This window comes from Camelus ferus, chromosome 5 (assembly GCF_009834535.1).
Source record: "Camelus ferus isolate YT-003-E chromosome 5, BCGSAC_Cfer_1.0, whole genome shotgun sequence".
NCBI classification, from domain to species: Eukaryota; Metazoa; Chordata; class Mammalia; order Artiodactyla; family Camelidae; genus Camelus; species Camelus ferus.
In genome coordinates, this window is record NC_045700.1 from 36,176,122 (window position 1) to 36,190,427 (window position 14,306).

Genomic DNA, 14,306 nt, shown 5'->3' on the forward strand with positions numbered 1-14,306 from the left:
GATTCATTCCTTATAGCATCGTTTATAATAGGAAATGTTTGGGAACAACCCAGCAGAATTCTAGAACTGGTAAATAACTATATGTCCATAAAGTGGAAGAGTAGGCAGTTGTAAAAAAGAATGAGGGTTTATATATAGTTAATGATATGGAGAGATATCTAGACTATATTAGTAAATAAGTCACGTATGTTAATTTGCTTATATTGGCAAAAAATGTTCATTTCATACATAACTTGCAGATGTATTTAAAATGCCAAGTCTTATTACTAAACTAAGATCTTTCCATGCTCTTAACAAAAGTTGTTCTACTTTACAGTGTTACATAATTCATTTTTAAAGGGGTCTTTAGTACTACTTTAATACACTAGAATCAGTGTATTTTTACTTGTGGGAAATTTTTAACAGAAGACCATTACTTACCTGATAAATATTTCTTTTCATATGGGACTAAAATACAAAAGAAAATCAAAATTAAAATGTAAGTATGCTTTATTCTAAGACTGCCTTTAAACACTTTCAAAGTAGTTAAAAATGAACCCTTTAATAGCTTAAAATTACTTATATTTCTTTTGCTTAGTCATATGTCTGTATTACTTAAAAAGATGTAAAGGTCTAAAAATGCATTAGTTCGGATGGTGGAAAAACAATCAGGGAACTTAAGAAAAAGACAGTGTGATGCAGAGAGGGAAATAAGATTTTGGTTGGAAAGTCTGTAGAAAACTACAATTAAAGTATACAGCTGTGACCTTACCTCATTGGTACAGATTTGCTCACTATTTCTGATATTTTGAAGTTATAGTTTAATTAAAAATTTGGTTTCTGTAATGGTGCCCTGAGGCACAGTATATTAAAAGAACCAACTTAAAAAAAAAATCCAACAAATACTGGAAGGTGAATGCTACTACCATAAAACTGACTGATTAATCTAAAACCCCACTGAGACAGGTTAAAAAAAACAAAAACAAAAACCAACTGTAATTCCAGATGTAAAGAAAGGAAATAAAGATGTATAGTTGTATAGTTTTGGTTTACAGTCGAAACAGAAAAGATGTTAAGGATGCAATGTGGAGAATGACTGTTTCTGTCATGTTTCAAGCATCCCAAAATAATATTTTGAAATTCTAAGTGTCTTTAATGAGAAAACAGTTCTTTGTAAAACATAAAAGAACAAACTAATGTTTAACAGTAACATAAAAATACTGTGGGACAGGATAAATTTGTTCATTAGAAAGCACTGTGATGCATAAAAAGAAAACTTACATTTTAATCCAAAATAAATTATAAACTATTATGCAGATTTTCTTTGCCTAACCAGGATGTTCTTGTACTGAATCAGATTCTTTGTAAACATTAGAATTCTGGAATCAGCCATGAATAGTCTTCACCACTTCCACTGATTAATCAAATCACATTCAAAGAGACTGGTAATTCCTTTGAACAACAGGAAAATTTTTTGACTTACTGTAATCTCTAAGAATAAGCAGATAAAATAAAAGTATACCTGGTTCACATGATCTAGTCCTACATCTGAGATGTAACAGAAGTACATATTTGACTTCCAAGAGTTTCTTGGGAGCAAACCAACCTAATAGGAAGTCTTACTTCCTCTATGTATTGAGGCACGTATCTCAATTATTTTAAAACCAGCCCTACTTTCCCCACCCATTAGAACGGAAAAAAAGGCCTTCAGTTATACTTACTAGCTGCTTTACAAAGGGTTCCCTCCACAGAAGAAACTTCACAGTTTCCTTTTTTCCATTCACCTGTCTTGGTGTGCAAAAACGCACAGGTGTCAACTAGATCCTCGCCATCTTCTTGGTTTGACCACTTATTAAATGTCATATTTGATTTATCAAACCACTTGAAACTGGCATCTGTCAGTTAAGGAATATTTTCAACATTATGACAGCATAAAAAGATGTTAGAATGTCAAAGGGTTTAAAGGTGTCCTAAGGTATGTCTTGTCTGAACTTTTATAGGGTTTAAATTAGAAAGTGGAATATATCCTGTGTACAGGCAAGTAAAAGATAATGGTTCAAGAGGTTCTGAAGAAGATCCCATTTTTGTAAAAAAAAAAAAAAAAGTATATATATGTATATATAATTTTCATGGAGAAATAGCCAAGGCAATAGTTCAGATACTCATGGTAACCTTAGTAACTTCATTTCATTTTGAAAATAATTATATATATACTTTATATTTTCTACACTGACAAATACATTTACATAACATTACCTTGACAGCTGTCTATCCTATTAATTGTTGACACGTACCGACTTTATTACCCTACCATATTACAAAGTACTGAGTCTAGAATTACATTTTAATTCAGACAAAAGAATCAACTAACTGATACATTGAGCTGCTCTTGGAAAATCTGTGGTATATGGGTGCATACTGAAAATATAATACCTGGAGACCACAAAGAAACATCACCTTGAACTAGAGAATTGAAGAACCTAAAAGAAAGTCATCAGTTTTACTAAGATTAAGGGAAAAAAAGTGGTATCTCACAGATAAATATCACTTACCATCTGTGTCAAAAAACATGCCTAATAGGATCTCATCTGGACTTTTCCATTGCTTTTTCAAAGTATCCAGTATAAAAGCATTTTCTTCTTCATTATGTATGCTTATCATGTCTGCTCCTGAAATTATTTTAGGGAGAATAAATCAGCATGTTCCCAGAATCAGTGAAAATCACATGAGGTATATATAAATTATACATTATTATAATACATGTATTACACTTTTACATGTTAAAAAAATTAGCTTGAAAATATCATGCACATTTCTAAAGAATATACTCATGAGAAAAGTAACATGATAAACTGAAGAGAGTCACACTTCCTATTTCATTCACCTAAGGTTGGTAATCTCATAACGTGGAAACAAAACATCATGGGGAGGCTTGCGCAGTAAAACACTATCCATCTCTCCACTTTTCACTACCCCTTCCTCCAGCAGTCATGACCCCTCCCGCCCTCAGTTGAAGTAGCTCTGACCACACCCTGGATAGCTGAAAAGTACTAATAAGGCAACTTGCCAGAACAGTACCAAGACCTAGTCAAGTTCAAGTAATAAGCAGTCTCTGACCTGCCTCATTTAACTGGCTGCCATGCGCCTGCTGCCTGAAGCGTATGCCTTCCCAAATTTCTCTCTGGTCATCCTTAGAAAACTCCTTGTTAGGGAAAGTGATAAAGGAGGTCCTTCTTCCTTGTTCTCAATGGATAGTTGATTTTTTCCTAGGATTTTCACCTGGTTCAAGAGTAAACAGCAGCAGCCACATATATTTTATGTCTCACATTAACATTTTTTATCCTTTCAACCTATAAGCTACATAGCACCCTATAAAATGAGGTAACTTCACTTTTCCAGGATAATTTAATCTTGTTTCTTAACCCAACAAAGATCTTGCAAAGCAGAAAGTCATGCTACTCTCTTAATTCCACTTAGGAGAAAACGCTAATAGACTTAGTTTCTCTCATGATATTGTATGGTTTTTTTCTTTTTTTGTAAGTAAAAATGAATGATGACATCACAGCTTATAGCAACCAGAAACCTGGTGGGGAAGGTACATCCAACCCGTGGGAAAAATACATCCTTTCATCTGTATTCAGCTGGGGAGGAATACAACACCAAAATGTTCTTAAGGAACGTGACCCTCCACTCTCAGTAATTTTAGAAGTCAACAATTCTAATTGTGAAGGAGAAATTGTTGATCCTACACATTTTTAAAGTTATCTTGGGAGTTTGGGTACTGCAGTTAATTCAAATAATACATGGAGAGATGAGGAAGCCTTTCGTACTATTAAATTACATTATTCTAAAATTATCCTGACTTAACAGACTCCTGAAAACTTCAGAACTGTTGTCTTAGATCATTGTCTCTCCAACTTTAGTCCGCATCAGAATCACCCAGGGGTGCGGGGCTTGTTAAAATAGTGCTGGGCCCTGAGTGTCTGATTTAGTAGGAGTAAGATGGGGCCGAGAATTTAAATTCCTAACCAGTTCCCAGGTGGCACTGATGCTGCTGATCCAGGGAACACACACTGAGAATTACAGGAAACTTAAATAGGCTGTTGCAAGACATCACCCTAAAATCGGTAATTTTTAGGTAATCAACATAAATGGAGAAGAGAAAGAGCTATCAGGTCATGAAGTAAGAAAAATTTGTACTAGGTGATTATTTTACATCTAATTTTTTTTTGTTTGTTAATGGAGGTACTGGGGATTGAACCCAGGCTTTATGTGTGCAAACTCTACCACTGAGCTATATCCCCCAACCCCACTTTTACATCTTTTAAAAGAGGCTTAAAAAAATAAATTTAACCACAGGGGAGAAGAAAACTATAGGGCCTAAAACCTCCCCCAAACATACCATATTGTTAAACAAGAGAATCACAAACTGGGCAGACTAAAGCTCTATTATAAAAATAATAGGCAAACACCTGAACAGAAGGAAAAAAAATGGTCTCCAACTGTTAAAAAGGCAATTCACACAGATACAGAGAACAAACTAGTGCTTACCAGTGGGGAGAGGGAAGGGGGAAGAGGTAATATAAGCACAGGGCATTAAAAGATGCAATTATGTAAAAAATAAGCTACAGGATATACTGTACAACACAGGGAATATACCCAATATTTTATAGTAACCAAAAATGGAATGTAACCTTTAAAGATTGTGAATCAGTATACTGTACACTTGTAACTTACATAATATTGTACATCAAGAATACAATTTAAAAAAGCAGTTCACACTCACAAAAGGAAAGGAAATATAACACAAGAAATATGTGAAAAGTGCAATCTCACTGGTAAAGAAATGAAAAAGCAAGCAGAGTTTCAGACGTGCAAACAGTGCTGGCTTTGGGTGTAGAAAAATAGGAACTTAAAAGTGGTTGGTTGGAGTAAAAATTAGTAAAACCTTTTTGGAGACAATTTGGCAAGATGTAGGGAAAGCCCTAAAAAAATGTCCTTATTCTTTGATCCAGCAATCTGAACAATTTATGCTAAGGCAGTCATTGGCTCTGTGCTCAAAAGGGGACAATCATTAATGTTCATCACATTTATGCACTGGAAGATTGAAAATAATTTAATGACCAATATTGGAAGATTAAATCAATTATCACATATCTATTTAGAGGAATAGTGTACAGTAATCAGGAAATATGCATCCTATCTGTACTGCCACAGAAAAATATTTTTAAGGGAAAATGCAGATTACAGAACAGTGCCTAATATGAACCCTGTCTCTATATATCAAGCATTTATTAAAATATATTTGCCTGGTGGGGAGGAAGTCTAGAAGGACACTTGCCAAAATGATAACACTGATTACATTTCCTCAGCATGGTACAATTTAGGGTAATTTTGTTTTTAAAAGAGTTGCATATGTTTTTCTACATAGTGATCATGCACTAACTGTGTAAGAAAGAACTTTTAAAAGAAAAGAAAAAAATAAGACTGACCTTTAAAATACTTAATATTTTAATTAATCCAAAGTTAGGATTCAGCAAGGTTCTTTCAGTCATAGGTCCATTTTTAAAAATTCTATGATGATTTTCTTATCAGTTCCAGCTGCTATCACTTCCTGTCTGTTAAATGTCATATAGACCTTTGATCTGTTTTACTCTAGTACTTGTACTTATTTGTGAAATGTAACCAAAATGTCATTTTAGAAAAATCCTCAAGGGAAGTATTTAACCAGGTTATAGTTTAGGCTTAAGTGTTCAGAGATGAGGTTTTCATTCTATTCTGACCTTGTGGCAGCCAACAGAACTTTAATGATTTTTAACATTGCAATTTAAGTAACTACCGTGTAAACTTAAATTACTATGTAAGGCAAGTAAGACACACTTTCATTTTGTTTAACAAATGACAGCATAAGTCCCTGAAGAACACATGTGCTCAAGCAAATTTTTTTACAATGAATTACCAGTGATGCTATGTGCTGAAATGTAATTCGGCCCTTTATGTTCTTTTTATGCTTAGTGACCCAGCTCATACATAGATCACAAAAAGGAAAGGTTGAAAATGTTTGTTTGTTCTCTTATAATCATACTATCAAAATCAAAGGTAAATGTTGCAAAATAAAAAATTTTCGCCTCTCACAATTATTTTCCTAAATAAACAATGACAGTACCCAAAATAAGGACATGTAACATCAAGTAAATTGGCACAAAGCACTGGGAATATTTCTAAATCTAGCTCTCTGCAGCCCGAAGGATAAGTCACTTATTTTCTATACCCCTAATTATAGGTTTAAGATAGGACTTTGTATAGCTGTGAAGATTTTATAAATCCAAATGTAAATATCCTAGTCTTCCTTATGCTCTTCCTTCTTCATAAATAGTAAACACTAAGTGCATGTCCACTTACTGTTCCAAAACAAAACATTACCCTAGCCAAAAAATGTAACAGTATTATTAACTAATTTTAGCTAATTTTCTGACTCATCAATGAAATTTCTGGGTATTTCCAGAGTGGAAGCAAATGTAGAGGATTATCAAATAAACTGTGAGTTTATCAGAAATGTATGAGAAATTTTAAAAAATCAAATCAGTAAGACAAGACTGAATTTATAAATTTTTAACTGGGGAAAAAGGACATATTTTTCTTTAGACACAAGGCAAACTTTATACGCAGATTTGTATACAGTAATTTAAAATTCCTAAATGGCTACCCTGCTTAAACAAGGAGGACTTCAAAACAAGTAATCAAAAATCAGGCTTCAAAATTCTGGATTTTTTTCCATTTTGTTTTGCTTCATTTGCTACAGAAAAATAGCAAATACAACTAACTCCAGTTCAGTTACAGAGGAAGTCAGTCAAAAGTATTAACTATGCCTCTGTACAGTATGTATTTCCTTAACTGCTTAAGTATTATAGCTGGACAGTAAAATTTGACCTTGTGGTTCATATAAGCTATTAAGAGTATAGGAACATGTCTTTTCTTGGCTCTGAGCATCAAATATAGTTTGTTTACTGAAATCTGTATTTATGTCTAAGTGTACCTGATATAAATTTTTTTTTAAAGAGAAAACAGTTGTGGGGGAAACACTTTAGAAAATCTTGTAAGACCAGCAAAATTCTCATTATTCAGTTTCCTTGAAGTGAAACCATACTGGCATGTTGGAAATGTCTTGTTTTCAAAGAGCCAATGTTCAACACCATTGAGCAAGTAAGGAAAACAATAAACGTATTGAGTATTACATGGCACTTCCTAGGATTTAAAAATCCTATCCTTACATTTATTCCTTCTATAATAGGTGAATATGATTTTAATTAAAGCATCCTAATGCAATTTGATATTCTTCCAAAATGTTACACTGGTGAGTTGTCAGAAATTTTTTTTTTTTTTTAGGTAAAGGGAATTTTTACAATGCAGGTGTTTATATATGTTTAAGACAAAATGTAATGAAATGATCAAGAGTCTGTTTTTTTCTTTTGGATCTCACACAGTAATAAAAAGCACTTTTAAATAATCATGGACTCTTATCGTTAAAGACGTCAGTTGAAAAAGATGCTAGCTCACACCACAGTCTTCATTTGAGCTGACGAGTATCACAATTAGAGGCTTAACAACAAGGATGCACTCTGAGACAAACAGCCAAAGATTGAAAGAGCACCCAAGCACATCTTTTTAAAAATCACATTTTTATTTAAAATATTTCACAATGTGAATATATAAATATCCTTCCCAGGACTACTGAGCGTATCATGTAGCAAACAGCCTTTTCCTCATTTTTATTTAATGGTATACTTCTTTACCACAGTCTCACATGATAGTCCCATGTAATCTGACTTCTGCCCACATGGCATGCCTGAGACAGTACTTTCAGGGCAGAAGAGCAGTGATTCAGAATGCTGCTCCTACAATCAGACAGGCCCTGGTTTGAATCCTGGCTCTGCCAATTATTTCCTGTGTGACCCTGAACAAGTAACTGAACTAGTTTTATTCTCTGGATAAAACAAGGCTAATAATAAACTATCTGATAGGTTTGCTATAATAATTAATGCCAGTTAAAGTACACTGTGTGCTTAAGAACAGTGCCTGACACAGAGCACTCACATTAAATAGACACTGCTGGTGCTAAGGTTCTGTCACAAGCATTTGGGAGGTACTGTCCAACAACTCTCTTCTACCTCAAAGGTTTACCCCAATTTCACTGCCTGTGGCTTGTGTATTATAGAGTAAAAGTCCACTTATTATAAGGACCAAGGTAAATGTGAGATATGACAAAACAATGTTTAAAAGAAATTAGTGAATACTCTTCAGTGATCTGTGAAAAAACAAAAAAGAATAAGCTCCTTACCATGGGCAGTACACTGATTTCTGACATCCTCTATGCTTTCTGCTTTGATGGCTTCTTGAAGAAAAATGTAACAACTGTCTTGGAACTGAACCCAGGTGGAAGAAGGGCAGTCTGTGGGAAGAGAAATACTGTTAGACAACTTGAGAATGAGAACTTCAAGAATTCCTAAAGGTAATGATATTAGATATTAAATTTTCACAAGAAAAAAAGAATGGCAATTTCCCCTGTTAATTTAGCCATTAGGCTCTTGGTCTTTGTTAAAATAAGAAATTGACTGGTGTGATAGGAATTTATTTTTCTTCACTGTACATGTGTGAAAAGAAATGTGCCACTGATTCTCTTCTGACTTGACAAAGTTACAAGTCTTTAAGTTGCTTAGGAATTCAGATTATGTAAGTGATAGCATATTACACATGATAATGACCAATGCAATAAACTACCAAGGAAGACAACCAATCAGAATTACAAGTTTTCTTTCAAGGTCACCTTTGCAGTATGTAGTAATAATTTCAAAAGTCTTAAGAGTCTTACAAGATCTTTTTGTTTGAAATATACTTTCAAGAACAGGGAAGAAAACTAGTTGCTAGATTATGGATATTCAGACACGTTTTCCTTTGCACAGGAAAACAACATTGATGTTCTTATGAATGCCCTTCATTTAACACCTCATCAAAGCAGATTCTTTGAATTAGTTTTATAAAACAGCTGCATCTCTTCCTCTATTGCTGTTGCATCTGCTTCATCTCTGCCTAGGTCTTTTTGTTGTTGTTCATAATGAAGGTGTACATTTTTCAGCCGTGGCTCTGGAATTGCATTAATTAGCCTCAGAAGCAAAAATAGGCCTGCAAGAGCTTGATTTCACTGACCAGAATGGAGAAAGGATACAAAGATTTTATTGAATTCCAGTGAAAAAAGGAGTTTAAGACATTAATCTTCCATATTTTCTTAGGGAAAATCACCATGATTTTACCTAATTTTATTTTAAAGTTCTCTGTGAATTACAGTTTTAATATAAAAAAGTAGAAGAATGGCTTACTACAGAGATCAGAATGTAACAGTCACCTATGCTGGTCTAAATTCAACCACCTCAATGTTACTAAGCTCAGAATATGACAAAGACCATTAGCTGTCTCTGGTACTTGACCTCAGGTGCTTTTTTATAGTACAGAGTACAGCCCACTGATGGATTATTTCCCAGTCTTCTGGTAACTTCTGGATAATGAGGTGTAAGCAGAAGTGAAATATAACTGGATTGGCCTGGCAGTCAATTCTAATACCTTTCCTGGTACAGCTGGCTCTCATTATCCGGGGATGTGGACCCTGTGGACACCAAGGATCAACTGCACTATGCCATCTTACATAAGGGACTTGAGCATCCGTGGATTTTGGTATCTGGGGGGGGGGGGGTCCTGGGACTAGCCCCCTACGGATACAAAGAGACTACTGTATACTTTTTAAAAAGTAAACTTACTGAAATACAACATACAGTGTGCAAATCATATATATACAGCATGGTGAATGTGCATAGAATGAACATATCCATATAATCATCAGTGAGATGAAGAAACAGACCATTAACCAAACCCTTTCGGTCCACTCCCTTCCAAAGGTAATCACTCCTAACTTGTAACACCACAGATGAGTTCTGCCTGTTCTGGGACCCTAGATTAATGAACATATACAGTATGTACTCTTGCTATCTGGATTCTTTTGATAAACATTTTATGAGATTCATTTATGTTTTAGTGTATAGCTATAGTTTGTTCTTTCTCATTGCTATACAATATTATATGAATTTATTCATTCTTCTGTTAGTGAATGTGAGTAGTTTCTAGTTTGTGGCCATAACAGGTAATGCTGCTACAAACATGCTGTGCACATATTTTGGTACACACATGCATGCTTTCTTGTGGGTATACTTCTAGAAGTGAATTGCTGGGTCATAGAGGGTACGTGTGTCTAGCTTTGGCAGATACTGCCAAACACTTTTCCAAAGTGGTTATCCTTATCAGCAAGTAGGTTTTAAAAAAAAGTTTGATAATCTTTGTCTTTTAACTAGAATATTTCCAGAAATATTTAATATAGTTATTTGATGTATCTGAAATTGTATCTGCCATTTTACTATTTGTTTTCTAATTGTCTTGTTTTATTTTTTTCTCTCTTAAGATTGTTAAACATCTTTATATTCAATTTTTTTCGTTTATAAACTATAATTCTTTAACTTTATTTCTGTAATAGGTACCCTGAAAATTACAACATGCAACCTTAATTCATAAGTACCTAGAATAAATGGGTGCTTTTACCACTTCCTAGACAATGCCAGGATCTTACACTATTTTAACTTCCCTTCCTCTGGTTATTGTTGTTATTACTATTTTGCGTGGTCAGTGTCCTTTAGTTTGTTTCAGGGGGAAGGTAGGTAATTTGTTTGTTTTTGTTTTTTTTTTAATGGAGGTACTGGGGATTGAACCCAGGATCTCACGCCTGGTAGGCAAGCGCTCTACCACTGAGCTATACCCTCCCCAGTTTTTTTTTTCCCCATTCTTTTTTTATTGAAGTATAGTTTACAATATTCCTTTAGTTTTAAAAACACCTTTTCTGTTGCTCTTCTTTCCTTCTTAATTTCTCTGTTACCAACTGGAATAATCTTCTGTTTGCCTGAATAAATTCCTTTGGTGTTTCTTTAAGTGCATGTCTACTGCAAACTCCCTTGATTATTGATTTCCTGTGAATGTCTTGGTACTGCCTTCATGTTTGAAGGATACATTTGCAAAACCAAAATTCTAGAATGGCAGTTTATCTTTAACTTAAGATGTAATTTTATTGTTTGGCCTTCCATCATTCCTACTGAGAAATTGGCTGTCAGTCTGATCGTTGTTCTTTCTGGCTGCTTTCAAGATTTTCTTTGGTTTTTAGCAGTTTGACAGTGGTTTGCCTAGTATTTTTTTTTTAATCCTGCTAATAATTCAGTGCAATTGTTGAATCTGTAGCTTATTTTCATTGGTCACTTTTGGAACATTCTTGGTCATCATTACTTCAAATAATGCTTCTACTCCATTTTCTCTCTCTTCCCTTTCTGGGACTCAGATTATGTATATGTTAGATTTCTCACCATTTCTGATATGCTCCTTTTGCTCTTTTCTATATTTTTAATAATTTTAGCTCTCCATATTACAATCTTTTTCTTTCTGGTTTACTAATCTACTCCTTAGTTTTAAAAAATCTGCTGTGAAACCCATCTATTGAGTTCATAATGTCAGTGATTTTTCAGTTACAGAATTTCAACTTGTTTGCATTTTTATAGATCCTGGGTCTCTGGTGAAATTCTCAGTCTTACTAATATTCCTGAACTTACTACAGTTATTTTAAAGTCCATTTCTGAAAACTCTTAATTTCTGGGTCACCTGTTGGTCTTTATTTGTTCTTCCTTCTTTGGCCTGTTTCTTGTTATGCCTGGTAGTTCGTTGTTTGTTTGTTTTTAACATCAAATACCAGATACTGTGTAAGAAAACCTGCAGGGGCTCTATATGATGTTATTCTCTAGAAAGGATTCTGGAGGCAGCGAGAGTATTAAGGTAATCTTCAGTTCTCTAGCTGCCTAGAGTGTCAAGGACTGAGTCCGTCTGAGGGGGTGTTACAGCCTTTGTGAGGCCCAACACCCGTGGATTCCAACTGAAAGCCTGCATGTTAACTAGAGTCACTCCTCGTTGGCAAGTTAAAAACTCAAATTTTTGTCTCCTTAACACCATGAGAATGCCAAAGACTCTGCTCTGTTTTTAGCAGCTTAAAATTTGGGCAATTCTCCTAACGGGAAAATTAACACACAGAATACTGGGTTCACCTCAACAAGCTGCCTTAGCAGCTCTCTGATGCCTGCAAATACCATTCCTTCCAAATTTTATCTAGATTTTCTAGTTGTTAGTGGGAACATGAGTGTCCCACTCTGTTGTAGCCAGAAGCAAAATTCTCTCTTTCACACTTTTGAACAAGTTATCGATAACTGCTGCTACCATCATCCATCCAACAGACTTTTGCTGAGCAACTCCTACATGTCAGACACAGTGTAACCCTAGCTAAGGGGTAAGTATAAAGGGATTTAAGAGGAATGGGTCCTACACGTAAAGAGCTCAGTCTGATGGGCGAGTCAGACACATATACATATTAAAGGTACGAGGGGTTAAATGCTGTAAGACTATAGAAAAAAAGTAAATACCTCATAGAGCAAGGGAACATTTCAAAAAGGCAATATTTGAGCTGCAGTTCACAGGATAAATGAGTTTGCCATGTGGAAAAGGAAAAAAGAAAAAGAATTCCCAGGCAGAGGGAGCACCATAAAAAGCACAATGACAGGCACCTAGTAAGGAGTCAAATCTTGGTTGAATGAGTGAACTAGGCAGGCCCCTCCCTCCCCGCACTCCTCCACCATATGTTTCATGTATTCAGACATGATAGAGGAAAACCAAGCAGTCATTTCCAGAATGAAACTCAAACTGAAAGTCACAAGGGCAGATATTCTGAATTGCAAACTTTGACTTTCTTTTTATTCTTCTTCTTCTTCTTCTTCTTCTTTCTATTTTCTTCTGGTTCCTTTTGTGGTCTTTTCTTTAGCCTTATGGAATTTTTAAAAAACTGAAATGGAAACAGACTCCATTACTATGTTTAATGACACCTGAAACACCTTTATAAATCATTGGAATTTCTTGATCCATGGGTTGAGAAATGCTCTAGTCACAGCTACACAGAGGATTTTGTACTGATAATAAATAATTCAAGAATATAAAAAAATAGTTTTGAAATACTGTTTAAATGGAATAAAGCACATCTATAAGTACACAAAAATGTAATCAACACCAAGTGAAGTGACATTTACAAATTATTTCTTCGTATACTTGTAGTTCTTAGGCTTTAGAATTATAATGAACTGTGATCTCTAAACCATCTATTGACTAAAGTGTATGTTTTCCAGCAGCAGCTCATGTGTCAATTCTGCATGAAGTGTCCAACCCTCACCTTCTAGTAACCTCTGACCCCTGTGAACTTCCACAGGACTTTACACTACACTACATGTGAAAGGCCTTTTCTGGTTATAAGGACTAGAGATTTGCTCAGGTTACCCCAAATAATAGAGATTTTTTTTGTAAGGATACATGGGGTAATAAGAAATCTGATGATACTGTCTCAGCAGTCAACCAGGCCTCTTAGGGTTCTTATACCAGGTCCCCCACCTTGGATTGCTACCTAGCCTAGAGTAGTCAGCCTTTGATTTAGGAAATTATCCCTATTTTGATTAGTTGTGGCTTGGATGGTGAGCATAATATGACACAAACCACAGACCTATGCAGAAGCAGCACAGGTAGCCTCTTATTTTTTGGAAAAGGGGCTGTGTTACCCTTTGAAGATCAGTACACATTCATGTGCATTGATCAAATTCTGCTCTGTATGGTAGTTATCTGACACTTATCCTGCTTTCCCAATTGGACTATTAACTGCATGACAGATAGATCATGTCTCAAATCTAACTGTACCACCAATAATATCTATCATAGAGTCTTGTACATCACACAAAACAGCCCGCAGAGAAGTGGGACAGTGCAGGGTTCTGATGAAGCATGTTAGGCTGTGGAGAAAAGTCTGGCTCTAACGACATGATCCTGGCTGTGTTACTTAACTTTACTGTGCTCCAGTTTCCCTATTTGTAAAATAACAGTACCTATCTCAGGGGGTGATTGTGAGAAAGTTGTTTTAGGTGCTAGGGATTCTGCAGTGAACAAAATGGAAGAAAAATCCTGCCATCCTAGAGTTTATATTCTAGGTGAGGCAGATACATAAAGGCAAGATAAATAGGTAAAATAATGTTAGGTGGTGTTTTATTTAGATAGTATACAACAATCTATTGCTATATATAGCAAATGAGCATCTTAAGAAAACAAAAACCTTTATTATCTCACACAATTTCTCTGGATTAGGAATTTAGAAACAGCTGCTTAGC

At 34.9% G+C, this 14,306-nt stretch overlaps 1 protein-coding gene and 1 non-coding gene across 2 annotated transcripts in view; both read right to left on the reverse strand.

Annotated features, from left to right (window-relative positions):
* Positions 1-14,306, reverse strand: part of LOC102515565 (lymphocyte antigen 75) — a 106,657-nt gene that overhangs the window by 3,906 nt on the left and 88,445 nt on the right. The window contains 4 exon segments of the mRNA XM_006176792.3: positions 421-447; positions 1,701-1,874; positions 2,532-2,648; positions 8,318-8,428. Coding sequence (XP_006176854.1) covers positions 421-447; positions 1,701-1,874; positions 2,532-2,648; positions 8,318-8,428 — 429 coding nt within the window.
* On the reverse strand, positions 10,767-10,838 carry TRNAG-ACC. Its single transcript has one exon. It is a non-coding gene; the product is annotated as a tRNA-Gly (tRNA).